General features: G+C 39.6%; 1 protein-coding gene across 4 annotated transcripts in view; it reads right to left on the minus strand.

The window, feature by feature from the left end:
• Positions 1-26,573, minus strand: part of DOCK8 (dedicator of cytokinesis 8) — a 233,481-nt gene that overhangs the window by 176,865 nt on the left and 30,043 nt on the right. For 2 of the 4 annotated variants that reach the window (XM_086415413.1, XM_086415415.1), the window contains exon 2: positions 2,604-2,706. The exons of 1 other annotated variant lie outside the window; for it this stretch is intronic. In XM_086415413.1, coding sequence (XP_086271539.1) covers positions 2,604-2,706 — 103 coding nt within the window. Of the gene's footprint in view, positions 1-1,217; positions 1,308-2,603; positions 2,707-26,573 lie in introns of all 4 variants that reach the window. One more of the 4 variants, XM_086415416.1, reaches the window with a different exon arrangement.

The raw sequence follows: 26,573 nt of genomic DNA on the forward strand, positions 1-26,573 counted from the left end.
TGTCTCATTATCTTTCTATGAAATGGAAATAATTTCTTAAGGAAAAGGGCAATTATCATGTAAGTGGGTGATTTTTGCTGGAGGAGCCTTCATTCAGAAAGATGACTCAAGGGAAAGAACAGCCACTTCATTCCGATAGTACGACAGGACCAGCAGGTAAACATTAGGGTGATCGGATTTTTCTGAGCAGGCCATGCATTTAAAAAACAAAAGATTAATCACAGGCAGATTTTGGCCCTCTCCTGCCATCTGCTCATCACACAGTTAACCAGAAGAAACAGGGTCTGCATACTGTGCTAAAGCTGAAGTAGAGACCTGGGGGAGAATATTCAGAAGACTAAAATGGAATTAAGCAGGAAAAACACGTTTTAAAGGCTATTCATTTGCAAATAGAATCAGGTAGAAATTATACATGACTCATGTATAGTTAAACATTTTTGCTATTTCTCTGAGATCTTCTATTAGAAAACGAGTAGTTAAGCCACACGTTAATCCTACCACCTAGCTAATGAAATAACTCATCCAAATTCACGTTTGTCAAAACCTAGTGATGAGGAGGCGTAACTGCCAAGAGAACGCCTGCAAATAGGAAACAACTTTTTAAAGTTTGTGACTTTAAAAAAATTTCTCCTGAAGAAATTTCAGGCTGCAGGTGGTGTGTAGCTAAGGAGTTAACGTCTGTGAGCTAAACTTCCTTAAAGCCTCTTAATAGTGAGGTCCACACTATTTCTCAAGGCAGCTACTGCAGAAAGCTGTAATCTAAATTTACAGAGAAGCAAAGAACCAAACCCCACATCCCCCACCTTGTTTAAGATTTAAAACTGTATCCAGTCACTTTTTAACTGCATTTGTATATTCTATAAGACAATTTAGGTCAGAAATTTAAAAAAGATTTGTTTAAATGAAATATATATCAGCACCAGTGAAACCAAAAAGCATACCAAATTTATCTTAAAGTGTATCTAATACATCATGGATGTTATGCACTTGATATGCTTTTATTATAATCTGTGACTTTGAAACAGAAAAAGTACAACTAAAAAGGGCAGTTGAACATGCTACCGAAGTCATAAATAGATTTTTTTTAAAGCACTGTCATTGCAAATTATCTTTTGCAGTAAAAGGTGCTGTACATTTTTTAGCACTACTATTTCATCAGTGACATAACCCACAAATTATCCTGCTGAAAGAATCACAAATCCCTCCAGCAAACATACCTTTGAAAGATACACAGTTACACGGCGTGGAAATTGCCACAGGAGACAAGATGGCGGCTACAGGAAACTGAGCGGCAGGTTACCAAATTTCTAAGAGCAGAAGTGGTTTTGAAGTAATAAGTGAGAAAGAAAAAATAACCTAACCTCCTCAAGATAACCACTAGTACAATCCAGAAAGTGGGGCCCTGCTGTGTGTGAGGAAGTGAGTACACTGGAGGCTGCAGCTCTCTCACAAAGGAAGTGAATGCTCACTTCTGGTTTTACCAACCAACTCATTTAAGTTAGATTTAACCCACTGGTCACGTCTGGCATTTGTGAATGCTCACTTCTGGTTTTACCAACCAACTCATTTAAGTTAGATTTAACCCACTGGTCACGTCTGGCATTTACTCCTCAAATAATATAACATATGTACACACACTCAACAACTGGTGTTAGTATAAAAACGTGGGCAATCTTCAACTTAAAAGATGGGGGGGGGGTGTTCTAAAAATTAAGGTCCATACTGTCTGACTGCAATGATACAAAGTTCCAGAGAAAGCAAAATCATGATGACATAAGTGGATTGGTGATTGCCTAGTGCTGCTGGCTGGGGATTGCCAGGGAAGACCCACAGAAAGGGGCACAGCAGGGTTATTTAGGGTAAAACATTCTATATCTTGACTATACAAAGTAACTATAAACTGGCCAAATTCCTCAAACTGTACACCTTCAAATGAGTGAATTTATTGTAAGTAAATTACAATAAAGTTATTCCAAAAAAGTACTTTAAAAGCTTAAGGTTCATAACTTGACTTTTCAGATTGTGGAATAATTTTTGTTCCCCCAATGAAAGCATGTTACAAATGGTGATTAAGTTTCCAGGCTAATCCTTCCTTTCCCCAAAATGTGAATCATAATTTGGGTGAAACCAAGTAGCCTGGGAAGTCCACTGAGTCCAGAAACTACAGAATTAGGTTTGCTTTGCACTTTAAGCCCTAGTTGATGGAAGGAGGGGCTTCCCTGTGGTTCAGCAGTAAAGAACCCACCTGCAATGCAGGAGCCACAGGAGGCTCAAGTTGGATCCCTGGGTTGGGAAGATCCCTTGGCAGAGGGCATAGTGACCCACTCTTGTATGCTTGCCTGGAGAATCCCATTGACAGAGGAGCCTGGCAGGTTACAGTCCATAGAGCCACAAAGAGTCAGACATGACTGAAACGACTGGCATGCACGCAGACCAAGGGAGAGAGGGAAAGTGATGTCAAAAAGTAGACTCAGGATTAGGAACTGGTGGTTGGTGATGTAAGGCAGAGGTGGGAAAATCTTAGAAGACTTAGGAAGCATAAGCATAAGCTGGGCACTTCTGCCCTTGATCAGTCTCTAAGCAAACCTGTAACTCATACTTACTAGTTGAAGAGAGGGGAAGCCAGAGGTACTTATGCTTTGTCGATGGTACTGGCCAAGGTTTGGTGGGAGGGTAAACTGTTTCCTTATTTCCGCAGAAGAATACCTTGGGTTAAAACAGAAAAATCTAAATGAAGTGGTTATTTTAAAGCATCACTGCAATTATAGATGCAATCTCTGATATCACGTTAGAAGACTGATTCCTTAGCTGGGTGACTGGCAGAACTTACTAAAATGTCCTCAGTGGCCTCTGGGTGGACACTAGAGCTTTAGGGTGATCATATACTCCCTTGAGAAGTTCACAGAAGCCAGGAGGCCTGCAGACAGGGCACTTGCCCAATACTGGAAGGATGATGGCTTCTCAGGTGCGCTAGTGGTACAGAACCCGCCTGCCAACGTGGGAGATGTAAGAGACCCCGGTTGGATCCCTGGGTCGGGAAGATCCCCTGGAGGAGGACATGGCAACCCACTCCAGTATTCTTGCCTGGAGAATCCCATGAACAGAGGAGCCTGGCAGGCTACAGCCCAAAGAGTCGCCAAGAGTGGGACACGGCTGAAGCGACTCAGCATGCAGGCACGCACTGAAGGATGAAAGCACAAGTAGGAAAAAAAGTTTGGAGCCCAAACAAAAGACCCAGCGCGCTTGGCTCCTTCTTCCCAGGCCATTCAGAGGCACAGTCTCCGTGTGAGGACATCTGGCCTCAGACGACAGTCCTTTAAGCCCAGAGTCACCATTTTGAACCAGTCACTCTCCTTTCAGCGGTGGAGCACTTCCGGTCGCTGCTTGCTATCACGGAAAATGCCAGAGAACTGCTTTACGGACATCTCTACCTCCCCACAGGCACCTTAGGTGCTCCCTGGAATTGAAAGGGCTGTATTTGTTCCAAACTGCTCCAAGTGAGTGACCCTTCAAGTCAGTGGAAGTGACCCTGCTGAGCCCCCAGACAACATCCCTGCAGCCAGAAGGAGCACAGGCTAGTCCTGCTCCACCATCCACACCCACTGGCGTGTGGCACTGACCAGCAATAACCCGGACAACAAACAGGTTGGCTTTCTTTTATTATTAGTATTATCAAATTAAAGAAATTATTTTCTTCTTTTTAAGAATATGTATTTGTCTGTGTCAGGTCTTGGTTGCAGCATGAGGCATCTTCGTCGTGTATGTGGTATTTCTCTTTGCAGCTTAGTTGCCCCCCTGGGCATTTTGGGATCTTAGTTCCTGGATCAGAGATCAAACCTGTGTTCCCTTCATTGCAAGACAGTTTCTTAATCACTGGGCAAGTTCTGAGCAACTTGACTTTTGTGTGGGAAAAGTCAAAGCGTTCATTCATTAGTCATTTGTAACTTGGAACACATTTTCTCATTGTCAGCCTTTGGTGGCTGGATTCTAAGGCTAGTTTATAAAAGTGTATTTAAACCACAATGAGGCCACTATAGAAAATAACTAGAAACTAACATTATTGAAGACCAAATGAAAACCTATATTTGCAATATGCTATACATCCAACATAGAGATATATACACATTAAAAATTATAATTTAACATATTTAAATATTATAAAAAATCTTATTATATTTTCTCCATTATAAAGTATGTTAGGACATAATTATTAATTTTCCTCCATGATGAGGTTTCTGACATGATCTGCTTGGGCCCCAATCTCAGCAATGTGGTGCATCTAGAGAGGCAAGAAACTTGTCCTGATCCCACCTGTGGCATCCATTTTCCCAACCCAAGAGTGCCTCAGTTTCCTTTCAGGGTTGACACCCTCATGTTGTACAGGTACAACTACAAATCAAAGGGATGGACATGTAACCCAATACAAGACAATTCTCTCTCCTTCCCGGAATCCTGAATGATGAATGGAAAGACAAAATGTGGTATATCATACATGGAATATTATTCAGCAACAAAAAAAGTAGTGATATATACCACGATATCGATGAACCTTGAGAACATAACATTCAGTCAAAGAAGCTAAACCAAAATACCACATATAGTATAACTTCTTATATGAAATGTCCAGAATAAGCAAATCTATAGAGACAGAAAGTAGATGAGTGCCTAGGGCTGGGAGGATTGAAGACAAATGGGGAGTGACTGCTATTGGGAATGGGGTTTCTTTTAGGGGTGATGAAAACATTCTAAAATTAATTGTAGTAATGGATGCTCAACTCTGTGAATATACTGAAAACAAGTGATTCATACATGTTAAATATGTGAATTGTGTGCCATCTGAATAATTTCTAAATAAAGATGAGGGATAACAGATACAAGTATATGTGTTTGTGTGTGAGAGAGAGAGAGTGAGTGAGTGCTCTACAGAGACAAGAGTGAAGCCAAGGATTTAGCATGATAACCAAGAATGGAGGAAAACTTTGATTTTGATCTACAGTGCTCAACAGGCTGATTTTCATTACAAATTCAACAGTCACCAATTTCTAAAAACAATCAAGAAATCCAAAACAAAAGGCCCATCTTTCATAAACAACACTGCATCTTGTTTTTCTGCACAGGGACCCAAACCAGTAGAGCAATCACTTATTTGCTTATTTCAGAAGGTGGCCATAGTCACAAAGGGTGGAGAGAACTAAGCAAAGGTCCTTTTCTGTTTCGGAGCTGACTTTTCACACGTAAGACTGACAAACTGACCCTGTGACTTCTGCTTCCAGGTCCTCCCCAACAGGCTTCTCAAATAATGAGTTTTAGTTTTCTGGCCGTTCTAAAGTCCTTCCTGTCATAGACCAGAGAGGTCCACCTGAATATCTGAAAACCTTCATGAAAGAAAGTGGCATCGTGAGAGAATTACACAATGGTGGGAGGGACAGGTTCTTGCTTTCATTTTGAAGTAAAACTGGTTGTCCAACAAAGGCCCAATAATTTTTTCATCATGCCATCACAATGTGCTTGCTCCGCAACCCAACATAAACAGCTGGTGTTCCTGCTGCAATCCTCCACTTCAGAGCTATGCAACTGATTTTGTTCCCTGACACATCAAGCCTGCCCCAATCCTATTTCCTGTCTCTACAAAAGGCAATTAAACCTGTCCCTTCAAAACTGTCAAATAAGGAGATGAACTGTTTGTCCTGAAAATTATAACAGTGAACTTTCCCACACAGAAAGGAACTGCTTCGTGTTCACTTAAAGAATTTCCAAATAAAATAGTTCTGGAGAGGCCCTGTGCACATTTAAACTAGCAAAAATAAGCTGGGATAATAATATGTTGGCCCAGCTATGGGAAAACCCCTGTGGGTTCTATATTGGTTCAGTGTCTCTGGAAGATAATACTGTAACAGGTGACAAGAGCTCCAAAACTTGTTACTCTTTCACCTAATCAATCGCACCTGGGGAACATACTCCCTGGAATTCATACAAAAATACAATTTGAACAGAAATGAGCATAAGAACTCTGTATATGATAGCAAATAATTGAAAATAACCAACATTATTGTGGAGAACATTACGGTGAACACTGACTATGTAACAGGATAAAATACAAGTAATGTTATTTGACCATTTAAATATTTGTATAGAAATGTACATAAAGAAGTAAGTTACAAGTAAAAAGTAACATGAGGAACTGAATACAAATATTCAACAACATGTGTACAAATAAATATCCCAGAATGTTCAGAAATCTTTTTAGTAGTTATATAAAAGGAGTTTAATAACTACCCCAATTCAGCTTTTTCTTCTATAAAGTTGCTTAAGGTCATCGTTTAAAAAAAAGAGTATACACATATAAAGTGTCATGCAGGCTTAGATGTACTACTGGGTTTTTTTTTAAAGTTATGTAAACATTAGCTATTACGTTTACTAATATGGAACAAAAAATAAGAGAACCCAACCAAGGAAAGAGCTCATACAGGTATGATGTCCATCCATGTATTATGTGGGGGTTTTATTTCCTCTGCATTTGAGACTCAGATCAAATTCAATATGTCTAAGATAATTTTTAGGATGCTAGATTTATATTATATTTCCTTGATGAGCTAAGATACCTTTCTTCTAATAACTTGAACTGCTTTATAAATATTATCTTCTTTATTTTCACAAATATCAATCAATACCCCTGATCTGGGGTCAGAATGGTGAAATCAAGTGGGTAGCAAAGCTGCATGTTTTTATTCAGATTGACACATTGTTGTGTTATATACAGCTGGGACTGAGTATGAGCAGAATTAATGATTGAGCAGAGCTTGTTAAATGTGACCTACATGGTTCGATCCCTGCGTTGGGAAGATGCCCTGGAGGAGGGCCCGGCAACCCCACTCCAGTATTCTTGCCACGAGAATCCCCGTGGACAGAAGAGCCTGGCTGGCCACAGTCCACGTGTTCGCAGAGTTGGACACGACTGAGCAACTAAGCACACTTCACAGCATGGACCATTTGCACCAAATCATCAGCTGCTTAATAAAAATGCAGATTCTTAGACCCCCACCCCAGTCTTGAATCAACATGTCTCCTGGTGTGGCCTGGAAAAATAAATTTTTAATCAGGAACTTCAGGTGATTTTTATGTCCCAGAAAGCCTAAGATTCACTGCTGTGCAAGCCTATGAGAGAGTGGTTGGTTGATTCATTAATTCATAAAACACTGAGGGCATACACAGTGCCAGACTCTCTGTCAAGTGCTAGGGAGTGAAGTCCAATAAGATACCGTTGCTGCTCCTGGATACAATACGATATGCATATTGTGCAGGAATGTACACAGTGCTTTGTGAGCAAAGAGGAGAGTTAATAATTCAGCCGTGGAATACTTAGGAATGCTTCCTGTTCCAGGAAAAGGAAACTTTGGGATCATATTTTGAAGAAAAAAAAGAAGTCAGTAGGAATAGGACTGATGGGGGAAAAAAACAATGCATTTCAAGCATTTTTAACATTTTTTAATATTTCATGACATTAGGTTTCTATACTCCTACTTCAAGTATTTTAACCACTGGGTTACCCTGTTATTCTTAACAAGAGGCATAGCTAGAAGAGCAAAGAAAAAGAGTCTGAACTCAGTGACTTGGTCCTGAGCTTTGCCATTTGCCAGCTGTTCTGTTTTCAACTACATCAGTTAACCAAGCTGGGTCTTCGTTTCATTACTCGGGAAATGAAGGGGCTGGGCTATATGATCTCCTGGGCACCTTTCCAGCTCTAACTGGCAAAGATGCCTAAGACTTTCCAAGCGGAACAATGAGCACTGTCATCTACATCAGCAGCTGTGCTAGGAAACTGAACAGCTCCAGAAGGCTTCTCTCTGGCTTTCATACCAAAAGGAAAATTCTTTCACTCTATCCCTGTATGGCCAGCAGCCAAAAAGGTTGGAAGGATTTTTATAAGTGATGAAAAAAAAAGAAAACCCAACCTTGTCTGTAAGTATTTAAAGAGGTTTAGGATTTTCCTGAATCTGACATGTTTTAAACAACAGTGAAAGGACTGGGATAAAGACAAGCTAACATATAATTTACTCTGAGTTTACATATAGTTACGCTTCAGTTCAGCTCAGTTCAGTTCAGTCGCTCAGTCTTGTCCAACTCTTTGGGACCCCATGGACTGCAGCACGCCAGGCCTCCCCGTCCATCACCAACTCCCAGAGTTTACTCAAACTCGTGTCCATTGAGTCGGTGATGCCATCCAACCATCTCATCCCCTGCTGTCCCCTTCTCCTCCCGCCTTCAATCTTCCCCAGCATCAGGGTCTTTTCCAGTGAGTCAGTTCTTCATATCAGGTGGCCTAAGTAATGGAGTTTCAGCCTCAGAATCAGTCCTTCCAATAAATATTCAGGACTGATTTCCCTTAGGATGGACTGGTTGGATCTCTTCTGTCCAAAGGACTCTGAAGAGTCTTATCCAACACCACAGTTCAAAAGCATCAATTCTGCAGTCTCAGCTTTCTTTATAGACCAACTCTAACATCTATGCGTGACTACTGGAAAAACAGCTTTGACTAGATGGACCTTTCTTGTCAAAGTAATGTCTCTGCTTTTTAATATGCTATCTAGGTTGGTCATAACTTTTCTTCCAAGGAGCAAGGGTCTTTTAATTTCATGGCTGCAGTCACCATCTGCAGTGATTTTGGAGCTCAAAAAGATAAAGTCTGTCACTGTTTCCACTGTTTCCCCATCTAATTGCCATGAAGTGATGGGACCAGATGCCATGATCTTCGTTTTCTGAATGTTGAGCTTTAAGCCAACTTTTTCACTCTCCTCTTTAACTTTCATCAAGAGGCCCTTTAGTTCTTTACTTTCTGCCATAAGGGTGGTGTCATCTGCATATCTGAGGTTATTGATATTTCTCCTGGCAGTCTTGATTCCAGCTTGTGCTTCGTTCAGTACAGCATTTTGCATGATGTACCCTGCATATAAGTTAAATAAGTAGGGTGACAATATACAGCCTTGACATATTACTTTCCCTATGTGGAACCAGTCTATTGTTCCATATCCAGTTCTAACTGTTGCTTCCTGACGTGCATACAGATTCCTCAGGAAGCAGGACAGATAGTCTGGTATTCCCATCTCTTTCAGAATTTTCCACAGTTTACTATGATCCACAAAGGCTTTGGCATAGTCAATAAAGCAGAAGTAGATGTTTTTCTGGAACTCTCTGGCTTTTTTCATGATCCAGTGGATGTTCACAACTTGATCTCTGGTTCCTCTGCCTTTTCTAAAACCAGCTTGAACATCTGGAAGTTCATGGTTCACGTATTGCTGAAGCCTGGCTTGGAGAATTTTGAGCATTACTTTACTAGCACGTGAGATGAGTGCAATTGTGCGGTAGTTTGAGCATTCTTTGGCATTGCCTTTCTTTGGGACTGGAATGAAAACGGACCTTTTCTAGTCCTGTGGCCACTACTGAGTTTTCCAAATTTGCTGGCATATTGAGTGCAGCACTTTCACAGCATCATCTTTCAGGATTTGGAATAGCTCAACTGGAATTCCATCACTTCCACTAGCTTTGTTTGTAGTGATGCTTTCCGAGGCCCATTTGACTTCACATTCCAGGATGTCTGGCTCTATGTGAGTGATCACACCATAGTGATTATCTGGGTCGTGAAGATCTTTTTTGTACAGTTCTTCTGTGTATTCTTGCCACCTCCTTTTAGTATCTTCTGCTTATTAGGTCCATACCATTTCTGTCCTTTATCAAGCCCATCTTTGCATGAAATGTGCCTTTGGTATCTCTGATTTTCTTGAAGAGATCTCTAGTCTTTCCCATTCTGTTGTTTTCCTCTATGTCTCTGCATTGATCGCTGAAGAAGGCTTTCTTATCTCTTCTTGCTATTCTTTGGAACTCTGCATTCAGATGCTTATATCTTTCCTTTTCTCCTTTGCTTTTTCCTTCTCTTCTTTTCACAGCTATTTGTAAGGCCTCCCCAGACAGCCATTTTGCTTTTTTGCATTTCTTTTCCATTGGGATAGTCTTGATCCCTGTCTCCTGTACAATGTCATGAACCTCAGTCCATAGTTCATCAGGCACTCTATCAGATCTAGTCCCTTAAATCTATTTCTCACTTCCACTGCATAATCATAAGGGATTTGATTTAGGTCATACCTGAATGGTCTAGTGGTTTTCCCTACTTTCTTCAATTTAAGTCCGAATTTGGCAATAAGGAGTTCATGATCTGAGCCACAGTCAGCTCCCAGTCTTGTTTTTGTTGAGTGAATAGAGCTTCTCCATCTTTAGCTGCAAAGAATATAGTCACTTTGATTTCAGTGTTAACCATCTGGTGATGTCCATGTGTAGAGTCTTCTCTTGTGTTGTTGGAAGAGGGTGTTTACTATGACCAGTGCATTTTCTTGGCAAAACTCTGTTAGCCTTTGCCCTGCTTCATTCCGTATTCCAAGGCCAAATTTGCCCGTTACTCCAGGTGTTTCTTGACTTCCTACTTTTGCATTCCAGTCCCCTATGATGAAAAGGACATCTTTTGGGGGTGTTAGTTCTAGAAGGTCTTGTAGGTCTTCATAGAACCATTCAACTTCAGCTTCTTCAGCATTACTGGTTGGGGCATAGACTTGGATTACTGTGATATTGAATGGTTTGCCTTGGAAACGAACAGAGATCATTCTGTCATTTTTGAGGCTGCATCCAAGTACTGCATTTCAGACTCTTTTGTTGACCATGATGGCTACTCCATTTCTTCTAAGGGATTCTTGCCCACAATAGTACATATAATGGTCATCTGAGTTAAATTCACCCATTCCAGTCCATTTTAGTTTGCTGATTCCTAGAATGTCGACGGAGAAGGCAATGGCACCCCACTCTAGCCTTTTGCCTAGAAAATCCCATGGACAGAGGAGCCTGGTAGGCTGCAGTCCATGGGGACACTAGAGTCGGACACGACTAAGCGACTTCACTTTCACTTTTCACTTTCATGCATTGGAGAAGGAAATGGCAACCCACTCCAGTGTTCTTGCCTGGAGAATCCCAGGGACGGGGCAGCCTCGTGGGCTGCCGTCTATGGGGTCACACAGAGTTGGACACAACTGAAATGACTTAGCAGCAGCAGCAGAATGTCAACGTTCATTCTTGCCATCTCTTGTTTGACCACTTCCAATTTGCCTTGATTCATGAACCTAACATTCCAGGTTCCTATGCAACATTGCTCTTTACAGCATCGGACCTTGCTTCTATCACCAGTCACATCCACAACTGGGTATTGTTTTGCTTTGGCTCCATCCCTTCATTCTTTCTGGAGTTATTTCTCCACTGATCTCCTGAAGCATATTGGGCACCTATCGACCTGGGGAGTTCCTCTTTCAGTATCCTATCATTTTGCCTTTTCATACTGTTCATGGGGTTCTCAAGGCAAGAATACTGAAGTGGTTTGCCATTCCCTTCTCCAGTGGAACACATTCTGTCAGACCTCTCCATCATGAAACTGGGTCTTGTTCTGATGGGCAGGGCTGTGCTCAGTAAATCTTTAATTTAATTTTCTGTTGAAGGGCGGGGCTGTGTTCCCTCCATGTTATTTGACCTGAGGCCAAACTCTGGTGGAGGTAATGAAGATAACCGCGACCTCCTTCAAAAGGTCCCATGCAGGCACTGCCTCACTCAGTGACCCCGACCCTCAGCAGGCCAACGCCAACCCACGCCTCTGCAAGAGACTCCTGGACACTCACAGGAAGTCTGGGTCAGTCTCTTGTATGGTCACCGCTCCTTTCTCCTGGGTCTAGTGCACACAGGGTTCTGTTTGTGCCCTTGCAGTGTCTGTTTCCCCAGTCCTGTGTAAGTTCTGGTGGCTCTATGGTGGGTTAATGGTGACCTCCTCCAAGAGGGCCACTGCAGGTCTACTGCACCCAGAGCCTCTGCCCCCACAGCAGTCCAGTGCTGACTCGTACCTCCTCAGGAGACACCCAAACACAGTACTTTCTCAGTCTCTGGGTCCTGGTGGGCACAAGGTATGTTTGAGCCCTCTAAGCGTCTCTGCTGAGTATAGAGTTTGATTCTAAATGCAATTTTGCCCCTCCTACCATCTTGGTGGGGTTTCTCCTTTGCCCTTGGATGTGGGATATCTCCATAGTTATTCTTGGTAACTAACAACTGACTATAAAACACTCAACAACTACAAAGTGTAAAGTACACAGCTGGTAATAAATAATAATTAGAGACATTAGTGGGTGGCATATATACGGATGTAGTCACAAACACAGAGTATAATTAAACCTTGCCGAATAGCCATTTTTCAGGACTGGAAATGATTTACACCAAATAAATGGTGAAAGAATGTCCCTCCCCAAAGTTCCTGAAGTATAAGGTTAGGGCACTGTCATATAAAAACAATAATAAAGCTTTTAAAATTTGTTGTATGTATGTAGGAAAAACTAGCTTTGAGTGATGTAAATAACACATAGCTGGATCACAGTTCAGGGCATGGATAAAGTCTGATAGCACTAAGCTAGCACAGAGTGAGAAATTCCTGGAACTGACCCTACAAAAATGATCTAAGGCTTTTTCTGAGATGTATCCTCAGATACTTTCAGTGAAGCATACCTTTAAATTTGAAAGGTTACAAAATTAATTTCTGTAACAAATTTTATATGTATATAATATATAATGTTATAACATATATAATATATAGATAGATATATTATATATTACATATATATTAATAATATTATACATATTATTTATATCTATGTATACATCTATCTCCATCCTTGCATATACATAAATGCATACATTTTGAATAATGAATTCCTCAGAAGTCCATCAGTCTGAGGCTTTAAAATAAATATTTCAAGCTTTAGAGTTTCTCATATTTTCCCCCTCTTCTCATAGACATGCCATAAATGTACAACTTCTGCAAAGATGATTCAACAGGTGGAAACAGGACTACAAAGAGAAGTCTGCCCCTATTAACAAGTTGTGGAACTTAAGTTTCTTCCTCACAGGGGAGTCCCAGATCCCTTTCACTCGGAAAATTCCTCTGAATACAGAAGAATATTTATTAGATGACTAGTGTTTGGGGATTCCTGCAGCAAGCCTAAAGAAGAAGGATCACTCACTGTCTTCAGCGATTCTCCAAAGGATCTCCTCCCCATAGTCCCCAGATATCACCTTGTAAGTTAGTTTCTCTCCTGCATTAACACCACCTACTAGTGAGGGAGCATAGTCACTGAAAAAAACACCTGTAAATACTGAGTGTTTTTTATTTGTAGCTGTTGGCTAAAAGGGGGGTGTTCCCCAGAAAAATGTGCTGAGATATAAAGAAACAGATCTAACACAGGTAAATTTAAGTTCTCAAAGAGGAAAGACATAACAGGAGCAGAAGTAATATTTAAAGAAATATTGTTGAGAAAAATAACCAAGACATGGATTTGTAAAGCTCTACAAACTTCCATCACAGCAATACAGAGAAAATTAAACCATCATAGTAAAAGCTGAAGATCAAAGAGAAGTTGTAAGTACTCTTAAAAACATCTGGGAAAAAGACATGTAATATTTTACATTAATTATTGAAATGTAATAATAAAACTAATAACTGACTTATCAACTGAAAAAGTAAAGTCCAAAACCAATCTTTAAGGTGTTGAAGGAAAACAACTACCAAAATAGAATTTTCTACCCAGTGAAAATATCCTTCATAAATAAAGGATAAGACTTCATCAGATAAAAACTGAGAGAATTTATTACCAACAGAGTCATACTCAAAGAAATAGTGAAGAGAGTTCTTCAGACAGAAGGAAAGTAGTCCCAGCTGGAGGCACAGAAGTGCTGAAAGCAACGAAATACATCAAAAGGGTAAATAAGTGAGTAAATCTAAATAATAGTGACTATAAAACAAAATGATAATAATATGGAATTTTCAATATACATAGAATTAAAATATACAGCAATTACACAAAATGGGGTTCATATGTTCTAAGGTTCTTATACTGTGTGCAAAATGATTAAAATACTAATATTAGAATTTTAATAAGTCATGTATGTAGTGTTGTAATCCTATGGAAACAAGAGACTAGGTTAAAAAATAGAAAAAAAAAAAAAAAAACCCAAAGTAGGAGTGTACATTTAAACTCAAATAAAGACTTGAACATAGGACCTGAAACCATAAAGCTCCTGAAGAAAACATTGTAATAAGCTCTGAGACATAGGTCTTGGTGATGTCTTTTTGAATCTGACTCCAAATGCAAAAGCAACAAAAGCAAAAATAAACAAGTGGAGCTATATCAAACCAAAAAGCTTCTGCACAATAAAGGAAACAATCAACAAAATGAAAAGGCAACTTGATGAGAGAAAATATTTGCAAATCATATATATGATAAGAGGTTAATATCCAAAAATATATAAATAACTCAAACAACTCAACAACAACAAAAACAAATAATCTGATTTTTAAATGGGCAGAAGATCTGAATAGATGTTTTTCCAAAAAAGAAAGGTACGTGAAAAAGTGCTCAACATCCTTAATCATCAGGGAAATGCATATCAACCACAATGAGACAGCACCTCACAGCCATTAGAATGGCTATAATCAAAAAGACGAAAATAAGAAGCATTGGTGAGGATGCGGAGAAAAGGGAACCCTTGTGTGCACTGGTAGTGGGAAATTCATGCAGCTGTTGTGGAAAACAGTATGGAGTTTCCTCAAAAAGTTAAAACTATAGAGGTGCTATATGATCCAGCAATTCCACTTCTGGGTATTCATCCAAAGAAAATGAAAACACTAATCCCAAAGGATAAGTAAACGCCATTTTCACCACAGCATTATTTACAACAGCCAAGATACGGACACAACTAAGATTATATCAATGGATAAATGATTAATGAAATTAAACAGGAATATTATTCAGCCACAAAAAAGAATGAAATCTTGCCAATTGTGACAACATGGATAGACTTCAAAGGCCTTATGCTAGATGAAATAACTCAGAAAGAAAGACAAATACCACAGGATCTCTCTTATATGTAGAATCTAAAACAAGCAAAAACTCCATTACAACCAAGTTCATAGATAATACAAAACAGATTAGTGGTTGACAGTGGGCGTGGGGATGGAAGAAATGGGCGAAGCAGGTCAAAGGTTAAAAGAACAGGACATCATACCCAGTTTCAAAGTATAGCAATATAAAAGGGACATCTACTTTAGAATTTTACCTAGGATTCATCTTGCTTATTTCTGAAAACCAGGAAAGAAACTGAAAACTATAATGATTTATAACATAGTGAGACTTTTATGTATAATGATCTCACTCCTCAAAATGACCTAGGGAAATAAGTAGAATAGCTTAATTATTTTAAGATCCACCAATGTTATAGTGTGTATTAATAGTTCCTTCCCCTTTATTATAGAGAAATATTTCATTTGCATAACTATACCACAATTTGTTTATCCACTTGTTGATGGACATTTGAGTTATTTCCAGATTTTGGCTATTACAAAGCTGTGGAAATCTTTATATGGACATATGCTTACATTTCTCTTGGGTAAATGCCTAGATGAACTGTTTACAAAGTAGTAGGAAAAAGTTATGCAAAAATAGCCAAGAAAAAGCTTGTGCAACTATAGCAGCTGTTATTGTTGTTTAATTGCTAAGTTGTAGCTGACTCTTTTATGACCTCATCAACTGTAGCCAGCCAGGCTCCTCTGTCCATGGGATTTCCCAGGTAAGAATACTGGAGTGGGTTGCCATTTCCTTCTCCAGGGGATCTTCCTGACCTAGGAATCGAATCAATGTCTCCTGCATTGCAGGCAGATTCTTTACCAACTGAGCTACCAGGGAAGACTATCACCATAGTACCAGACAAAAAGAACTTTAGGGGTAGACACATAACTACAAAGAGGACATTTCCTAAATGATCAAGTATCAATTCATCAGAAAGATATAGCAATTCTAAATATATATATATACAAAATAATAAAGGCTCAAAATGTATATAGCAAGAACTGCAGAAGAGGAACAGTATCAAATCCTCAATTATAGTGAAAAACTTTTAACATACCTCATTCAGTAAGCAATATATTTTTTAAAATTAGGGATATATGGGATTTGAACATGATAAACAAACTTGATATGATTAACTTACATAGAAAACACAACTTCTAGTGACAAAGTACACATCCTTTTTGTGTACAATGAACAATTTACCAAAATTGACCATATAATGGGCCATAAAGCAAATCTTAACAAATTTCAAAAGTGAGAAATCATATATAGAGCAGGTAGTCTGACAGTGGTGTGGAATTAAACTAGAAGTCAACAAAAACATGCTAGTTTTGTAAGTATTTTCTTATTCTTGCCAATGGCAGAATATTAAGCATCATATTCTTTATGTTTGTGCACATAGGTTGAATAAATGGATTTTTAAAACTGATTAAAAACTAAAGAAAAAAAGAAAAATCATATATAATATCTAGACATAGTAATAGTTATCAACTATTCCATTTTTGAGTATGTAGTATTTTCTTATTTTAAATATAAAAAGTATTAAAAAGAACACTGCAAAATATCTCCATCCTAATTTTGTCTGCCAGTTATGCAGGTTCCCTCCCCACAGACAATCTATATAAGTTTCTTGGGTACCTTTTGTGCACATGGAGTATACACACAACACATGTACATATGCTTTCCTTCATTTTCTTTACACAATGAGAACAGAATACTTGAGATTCATCTATGTTGTAATGTGTACCAATAGTTCATCCCTTTTTTGATGAAGCATTACATCATATGGATATACTACAACCTGTTTATCCATTCACTAGTGATCAGCATTATGCTTTTTTCCCCCTAATAAATAAGAACGTAAGAATGCCCTCATTCTTTTTGCAGTTGTATATGTATTCTATTATACAGATGGGAAATGATTTCTCAACTAGTGTCTTTTATGTATTTTTGTTGTTTCTAATTTTTTTTAATTGAGATACAACTGACATATAAAATTATATTAGTTTCAGGTATATAACATAATGATTCAGTGTTTGTAAATATTGTGAAGTGATTGCCACAATAAGTAGATAACATTTGTCACCGTATATAGTTACAAAATCTTTTTCTTATGATGAGAACTTTTAAGATCTATTCTCTTAGCAACTTTCAAATATGCAACACAGTATTATTAACTATAGTCACTATACTGTGCATTACATCCCCATGACTTATTTATTTTAAAACTGGAAGTCTGTACCTTTTGACTCCCTTCACCAATTTTGCTCACTCCCCACCCTCTGCCTCTGGTAATTACCAATCTGTTTTCTGTATCTATGAGTTTGTTTGGTTTAGGTTCTACATATAGATAAGATCTGGCTCCCCTGGTAACTCAGTAAAGAATCTACCTGCAATGCAGGAGACCCTGATTTGATTTCTAGGCTGGGAAGATCCCCTGGAGAAGGAAATGGCAACCTACTCCAGTATTCTTGCCTGGGAAATCCCATGGACAGAAGAGGCTGGTAGACTACAGTCCATGGTGCTGCAAAAGAGCTGAACACGATTTAGAGACTAAACTACCATAGGTGAGATCATATGGTATTTTTTGTCCTCTGACTTACTTCACTTAACATAATGCCCTCAAGATCCGTCTGTGTAGTCAGTCACAAATGGCAGCATGTAAAAAAATTTTTGAGGGACTTCCATACTGTGTTCCAAATTGGCTGTACCAATTTACATCCTGTGCTGTCCCTATACTTTTGCCAGCGCAAATGATGCTCAATAAATTGCACATTTGTTAATTTATACATTTATAAGTATATCTCTGGAATAAAGTCCTACAAGTGGAACTGTTGGGTCAAAGGATTTGTGTTTGTCCTTCTTAGTATTTTACCAATACTTGAGCCAGCAATGAAAGAATATACAAAATAGTTTCATCAAATTTAAGAGTCAATGAACTAATTGGCTATTCTGCCTATGGTTATCTGTAACTACCCTGTAGAGTCAAGATCTGTTTGCATTATTAAACAAAACCAAGATCTTCACTGAGGAGCTTTTCTGCCTTTTGTGGGCAGGAAGCTGTCATCTAATGAAGTTAATCCCTTCGTTTACAGGGCAACTGTAAAGTTCAGGGCTCTAAGGTTGATTACCTCCCATCAGACTGAAGATTTGATCTATATATACTGAGATTGTGGTCTCAATGAAAAGGACTCAAAGTTGGCAGTTGGATAATCAGTCTGATGCAGAACTATGAGAGGTCAGGTGGCAGATGTAAATTTGGTCAGGTTTGAGCTAGGGGTTGTTTTCCCAGCAGGGGTGAGAGCCCTATACCTCTCCACCTATGGTTTCTCACTCATTTCCCTAGCAACCCATCACACAGATGGCTGTACGTGGTACCTGCAGTGATGTGGTCAGAAACTGCGGTCCTAGAGCAAAGCCATACAACCTTGCTAGAGAGCAACTGAACCAACTGCTATTTGAGTCCTCTTCGGGGAGTCTACTCTGAGAAAACCCAGGTCACAAGAGCTCCCAATAAGCCAGTCATAAAGGATTCTCAAAGCAGTGTCTGAACACAGAAGAACTTATGGAACAAAATTTTGCAAACTCATGAAATAAAAATAGGTTTCTAAATGCTGAGAAAAACATCCTAATTATTAGGACTGTGGAAAGATGACACAGCTTTTTAGTGAGAACAGAAAAACCATGCTGCTATTTATAAGTGTTTACATTATGCCTGGCCCTGCACTGAGCACTGATGCGTGCCATCCCACTGAATCCTCACATCAACACTCTAAACTGAGTTTATCAGGGCTTGAAATGTCTGGGAGTCAGGATTTGAACCCAAGGCTATCTGACTCCAAAGACTGTGCTCTTAGTCACTATGATTACATAAGCTCAAAAAAAAAATGTATTTAAATTTAAGTGCACTATTTAAAAATATACAGAAGAAAAACCACTAGAAGGAAATAGTATTCACAGTTGTATTAGAGAGGCAGGATAATAAAAGTTTTACCCCCTCATTTTTTCTTTTTCCAAATTGTTTATGCTATGGTTGCCATAATCTTATAACAAATCATGTACACACACACACGTATTTTTAACCTCCCGTGTGTCAACTTTCTGAGTACTTTAAATTCTTTTGCTGAGACACACAGGAATGAGTCTAAATTATCTTAAGAGTCTCTTGAGGGCCCCCTTAATCATTATTTTGCTTCTGAGCCTCTTGCAATTTATAAATAAAACTGTGTCAGTATATTTTGAGCCCTTGTATCCACTCCTGATCATCTGGATTCAATTAATCTCAACAAATCTTTTTGGGTGCTGTTAAAAGCACCTCATTTCTCCACTCTGATCTGTGATTTATCTAAGTTATTTGTCCCAGCTCCTTCAGTAAGACCCTGACAGCCTTCTGGACTCTGCTACCCATGTAACTGCAGCTGTGAAGTACAAACGCCTTTTACTGTACGATAAAATGGGGTGATTTTAACACCTTCCTTTTTTGTGAGTTTCTCACACAAAGCTAAGTGGAATTTAGCTTAATTTATTGAGGTGACTGAGAAAATTTTGGTTTACCCTTGAACACAGCCTCAACCTATGCCACACAAACGGACGGTAAGACTGGTTGTATCTTCTTGCATGCCCTATATCACAATGGTTCTCAAAGTGTGATCCCCAGAACAAAAACATAACATTCCTCTGGAATCCGTTAGAAACGCACCTTCTTGGGCCTCACTCCAGGCCTGTGCTGTGCTTAGTCACTCAGCTGCATCCAACTCTTTGCAGCCCCACAGACTGTAACCCACCAGGCTCCTCTGTCCATGGGGAGTCTCCAGGCAAGAATACTGGACTGGGTAGCCTATCCCTTCTATAGGGGATCTTCCTGACCCAGGAATCAAACTGGGGCCTCCTGCATTGCAGGCGGATTCTTTCCCAGCTGAGCTATCAGGGAAGCCCCCACTCCAGGCCTACTGAATGCTAAACTCTGCGGTGGGGTCCAGAAGTCTATGTTTTAACAAGCCCTCCAGGTGATTCTGACTGCTCTCATGTCTGAGAATCTCAGGTCTATGGTAGCAGACAAATCCCAGCTCTACCTGCTAGCTTCCCCTCAGACCTTGGACTTGGCCATGTGATCATCCTTCTTGACGCTTCCCAGGTGGCTCTAGCGGTAAAGAACCTGTCTGCCAATGCTGGAGACATAAGAGACGTGGCTTGATCCCTGGGTTGGGAAGATCCTCTGGAGGAGGGCACGGCAACCCACTCCAGTATTCTTGCCTGGAGAATTCCATGAACAGAGGAGCCTGGTGCACTAGTCAATGGGGTCGCAAAGGGTCAGACACAAATGAAGCAACTTAGCATGCACACACCCTTCCTTGGTCTATCTAACTCTGCCTAGCTGGTTAATTTGAAGATCAAGATTCTGATAGACATTCATTTAATGATGCTTAAATATCTACCCGATCAGATTTAACTAAAATATGCCGCTTTATACAAATTGTTATTGCACCCCAAAATAACCACCTCTCCCAGTCCCTTCTTCCTCTGAGCCCAACCATCTGCTCAAAATTTATTTTAGATTGGAGGATGGGAACAGTGCTCCTTAAATCAAAGAAACTACACTGTTCCTAAGTTACTAAGCTATTAAGAGTGAACTACTGTTTACATTAGGAAAAAGCTCTGAAGTGAGGGGCAGTGGAGACTAGGAAGGGAAAGATTCCGGAGAAAGAGCAAGGTGAGAAGAGATGCAAAATGAAGAAAATGTCTTGGTTGAAAAGAATAGAAAGGAAAGATGAGGTGTAAGCCCAGAAGTCTGACACTGATTTATTCTTTCAGCAAATATTTGTTGAGCACCTACTGCTCAAGGTTCTACAGAGACGAAAGCAGATAAAACTCTCTGCTGTTAGGAAGCCGACTTTTGAAAATTTTTATTTCTTTTTTAATTGAAGGATAATTGCTTTACGGAATTTTGTTGGTTTCTGCCAAATATCAACATGAATCAGCCAAGGTATACATATGTCCCCTCCCTCTTGAACCTCCCTCCCATCTCCCTCCCCGTCCCACCCCTGTAGGTTGTTACAGAGCCCCTTTTTGAGTTCCCTGAGCCATACAGCAAATTCCCATTGGCTATCTATTTTACATATGGTAATGTAAGTTTCCATGTTACTCCATACATCTCACCCTCTCCTTCCTCCCCCAACCCAGGTCTGTAAGCCTGTTCTGTATGTCTGTGTCTCCATTGCTGCCCTGCAAAAAATTTCATCAGTACTATCTTTCTAGATTCAATATATATGCGTTAGTATATGATATTTTTCTTTCTCTTTCTGACTTCTTCACTCTGTGTAATAGGCTCTAGGTTCATCCACCTCATTAGAACTGACTCAAATGCATTCCTTTTTATGGCTGAGTAATATTCCATTGTATATATGTACCACAGCTTCTTTATCCATTCATCTATCGACGGATATCTAGGTTGGGAAGCTAACATTTGAATGTGCAATGATGTCTGAGCTTCTGCACCATTAGTGGGTCCCAAGCATTGCCCTATTCAGTGATTTTTCAGCTCATGTTTCTACTAGGTTCATGACAGTAGGTGTCTGAGGCAAGGCAATCTTTGGGTGCCTTTGTGGGAGGGGAAGAGATGGCCAAAGTGAGGGGAAATTGTTTCAAAAGGGAAGGTAATCAGACTCCTTTCAACTAAGTAAATTCAAATTTAGCCTCTTAGAGAGCAAAGGAGGTTTCTGAATTTTATTTCTAAGTTCCTAGTATCACATACATTCTACAAATCCAAATCTGTCCTCATAACCTCTTCCCATGTCCAGAAAAGGACACTGAATTAGAGAAGAATTGGGTAACTGGATCAAGTTCTGATGCAGAGGCTGTTCAGACCTAAAAAGTCAAGTCTTCCTCTCCCAGTTTTTTTTTTTTTTTCCTTGCCAAATGGGCATATTTACATTCACTTAGCTTTAGCACTCGTCCTGTTCCAGAAGCGAGGCCCAGTCTTCTGCCAATATTTCCCAGGAAACCACCATGTCTTTTATCACTTTTGCAAATATTCTTTCCTGCTGGTCTCAGAAAGAGACTCATTTGGGGACTCTGTCCACTATTTGCATAAAAATCCTAAAGCTATATCCTTAATAAAATTCCTATCCAGTTATAAAAATAAGTTCCTTTACGAACTTGTGGTTGCCTGTACACACTGCTATATGTAAAATGGATAAACAACAAGGACCTACTGTATACCACATGGAATTCTGTTCCGTTTTCTGCGGCAGCCTGGATGGGAGGGGGGTTCAGGAGAGGATGGATACATCTGTATGTATGGCTGAGTCCCTCTGCTGTTCAACTGAAACTATCACAACATTGTTAATCAGTTATACCCCAATACAAAATAAAAAGTTTAAGTAAAAAAAAAAAAAAATTCCTTTATTAATCCCTTACTAAAATGTTGGGCATGTTAGTGTGATATACACAGAAGTAAAAGTCCCTTAAATCACTTCCTAATAATTGTGAGCATACTCTGTGCACTAAACAGTTACCCAAGGTGATGGTTATTAGAGTAGTTGCTTTGTCAAAATTGCAAAGCCTGAGTTATAGACCAAGAAATAGTTCAAGTCAAGAATACTGGCTAAAAATACTAGATCTAGCTCATCTAATTTTGGGGAAGGAGAGGTTTCTTTTTTCTTTTTTGGCTGTTCCATGTGGCATGTGGGATCTTAGTTCCCCAACCAGGAACTGAATCCACTCCCCTTGCAGCGGAAGTGTGGAACCCTAACCATTGCACCACCAGGGAACTCCTGAGAACAGGTTCCTTATGTGGTACTTCCCCCGTGTGCAATATTAGAAAAATGATACCGTACTTACTGAATGAAAGTACAGCAAAAAACTTACACTATTGGGTATATTCTTAATACTGAGAAGTAAGAACAGACTAGAGAACATGCACAGTAAGGTTACGAGAACTTTTTTTAAAGAGACAGTGGTAAAAAGTAAGGATTGTATATAAAGAAATTTCCTTCTTCCTCCATTAATTGATGATTCTTTCTTATTACTCATTTTAAAATCAAAACAGTTCAAAGAGTCTCAAAGTAATTATAAAGATGACCTTAACACATTCTGTTTAGATGCTTAGAAAATTATGCAAAATATTTATAATTAGGCCCATATATGAACCTTTCCTTTTATGTAGTGAGATTTTTTTTTCTTTTTTAGAAAATTTTAATATGAAACCTTCTGATATTCAAGTTAATACCATAACAACAAGGATAACGTGACCAAATTTTGAACACCTCCTTTGCTATCTCTGTCCTGCAATCCTTTTCCTTCCAACTGTGAGTCTCAAATTTGAGTATACATAAGAATCAGTCAGGAAACTGGTCAATAGTGTAGGTGTCTGGGCGTCATCTGTGTCAGAGCTGGCTAGAATCTGCACTTTCAACAGCCACAAAGGTTCCAGAGCTGTCCATCTAAGCACACTTGAGAACAAGCAATGACCTCAAAGACAATGGGAAACCTAGATGTTAAAACAACCTTAAAATCTCAGGTAACGATACCTATTTGGTGCTCACTTGGATGGAACTAGGAGGAAAATGTGTATCTATGCGGTCCAGTCTGTAATTTCCCACTTCCTCCAGCAGGGGAATGATTTATATACAAGGCAGTAAAGTCAAGGTTCCCCAGATAATCTAAGTAAATATTTTCCCTCTCACTCGTGTAAACAAGTTCAGGTGGTTTTAGGTTATAAAAGTTAAGAAGGAGAAGGGAGGAAAGATGGAAAAGAAGAATTACAGGGTCTGAATAATTACAGGGTCTGCTTCAGAAGGCATTTACTCAGCTAATCCAGAATACTGTCTAGTAACCTAATAGTAAGAGTTTGGAATTATTAATTTTCTGGCCTCATACTTTCTGCAGAGTCCATGAGCATTTAGAAAGATGGTCTTGTTCAGAAATCGTAATCCATACCAAATGATGGAGTGGAACTGCATCTCTCAGTAAGATTTTGATGACCAAATTCTTCTCCAGTCATCTGTGTGCCTACCAAGGGTTTGAAGATTCTGCTCTGCATCTGCCTATTACGTTAATAAGTATCTTATTATTGATATCATGGCTCCTATTAGACTGTTCTCCTATACAGGTTCTAATGAAAAAGCACTTTCCTAAAAACAGCCTTACTTTTGGCCTTCTACAAGGGAAAAACTCTTAGTTTTAGCTTCCTGAAGTTCTAGAACACTTTATGTTTTAAGAGCTTCTTGCATTTGAACACATCTCAAAATCCTGGCCACACCCAGCCTCTTTGCTCAAAGCATCAGTATGTACTTACAATTCCTAAAAGTGTTTGAATGCCTTTGTACCAGGTGACTGCACAAAATATACTAGGGGTAAGTTACAATATAGCAATTAAAAGGAATGAGATTTTGGAAACAAAAAAACCTAAAACAAGTTTGTGACATGAAGCCCTCATACCTAGTGGAGGTACCCCATGATGGGCACAGGGCCAAATTCACACACCCCATCCTGTGGCATCCGTTTTGGTCAAGGGCAATATGTTTCCATAAGAAGGCTGCTGAACATGTATCCACCTCTGACAGTATCTTATTTTGGCAAAACTTTTAGAGCTTTACTAGGCTCTCCTTCCCCATCCAGAGCCTCACTGCCTATGAAGTAGGCAAGACCAGTCAACAACACTCAGGGAGGTAGTTAAGGGACAAGTCAGCAAAGAGCAAAGTTAAGCTACTACCTAAAGCTAACAAGCCTTGTAAGAGGAAAAGCTCAGCTGAGAACTCAATTCTCTTAATGCTCCAGAAAGTAGATTATGGTCTTTCTCTTCTTAAGAAAGTTGCTTTAAGGAGGCACAAGACAACAGGCAGACACCAGGGTGCTACGATTTAAAGGGGTCAAAAATCCCTGACCAACTGTAACTTGCTGTGCTTGTAACTTCTGCCACTCTAAAGCATTACAGGAAGTGTTTCACTGTAGTCGCTTGAGAGAATAATATGTAAGCGAAACCTACTATGGTGGCTCAGCGATAAACAATCCGCCTGCAATGCAGGAGATGCAGGAGATGCTTGTTTGATCCCTGGGTCGGGAAGATCCCCTGGTGGAGGGCATGGCAACCCACTCCAGTATTCTTGCCTGAAGAATCCCATGGACAGAGAAGCCTGGCAGGCTACAGTCCATAGCATTACACAGAGCTGGACATGACTGAAGTGACTTAGCACACACGCACCAAACCTACTGTGACGTCAGGTCACTGTATCAGTTTAATCTATTTCCAGTCTCTCATACAGGGACACTGAAGAAATGGAGCCAGACCATCCCATGGTTAGCTTAGGGGTCTGAAGGAGATACGAGTCCCACAAAGCAATGGTGGGAATGGGAGTCCACTCTTCTTCCAAGAGGGATGGACAGTAGAGAAGCTATAATCAAGCTTTCAAGGCTAGTCTCAGACATGCATCTTAAATCAAACCTTTGTCTCAGGGACAGAACAAACACACGTGCCTTGGGACACTCTAGGACCAATTTCGTCCATTTTCCAGTATTCCTTAGATTAGGAAATAACAAATTAGTTTAAATGCATGTTGCATGTTGCTAGGAATAAAAGTCAACAATAAAACTTGTCCTAATTTTCCCAAGGAAGTCTACATAGGAATTTTTTAATAAAAAATATTTAATAAGAAGTTTACCTTCAATATCCTTATGCTAACTTGCATAGTAATAATTTTCCAACAAGTGATAACCTTGATTCAAATCCTGCTTCATCACCTAATAATTGTGTGATCTTTGGCAAATTAGTTGACCTTGCTGAACATGGTGGTGTAGACAGAGGTACAGAGACACACAAAGAGGAGGCCAAAAGAAGAAGTTGTAAAGCAGTAGAAGCCACAGGTGAGCAGAAGCCATGAAATGAAAAAAAAAAAAAATGTTGGTAGTTCTAGCAGAGGAGGAAGGAGGAACAGGTAGAGAAGAGGAGGAAAGAAGGACACCTGAGTCCCAAACCTGTCAGGCTATAAGAAATGCCATCGCAGGTTGTAGGAATTCAGCCCTTGTTTGGCTCCATAGCTGGGTATCTTGTGCAGTGAGCAACCTGAACAGCCTTATGTGGAGGTCCTAGGCCCATGCCTAATAGTAGGGATTGGCACTAATCTAGGCAAAGCTGAGACCACAGACCTATCTGGAGAAGTGAGGGACTACTTGGCTTCAGGCCATCACAGGAGTGCACACCTAGTGTTACTAGACATCTGAATTTTCATACGAAATCTGCAGTTTGTAAGTATTGGCTAGGGGAAAAAAACAACTTCCCTTGGGCAAGCAGACCTAATGTGCGGGCTAAAAACCAATAGTTTTCCTTACTTTGTGTTGTATCCTTAAAGGAATTCACCATTAACAGGTATCCTGGTCCTTCACCATTACCAGAGGTAATTAGTATCCATAATCCTTGTAACCTGGAGAAGCCTACAACTACAACTATTATTGCTACAATTATAAGGCTAGCTCACAATTATTTGGTGCTTGCTGTTTGACAGGGACTGTTTTAATTAGCCCAGTTAATGCTCCAACAACCCTAGGAGGTAGGTGTTATCTTCACTTTACAAATTAGGAAACTGAGGCCAACAACGGTTAAGTAAC

Source organism: Bos grunniens, chromosome 8 (assembly GCF_055505025.1).
Source record: "Bos grunniens cultivar Pamir isolate PY7600 chromosome 8, Bosgru_T2T1.0, whole genome shotgun sequence".
In the NCBI taxonomy this organism is placed as follows: Eukaryota; Metazoa; Chordata; class Mammalia; order Artiodactyla; family Bovidae; genus Bos; species Bos grunniens.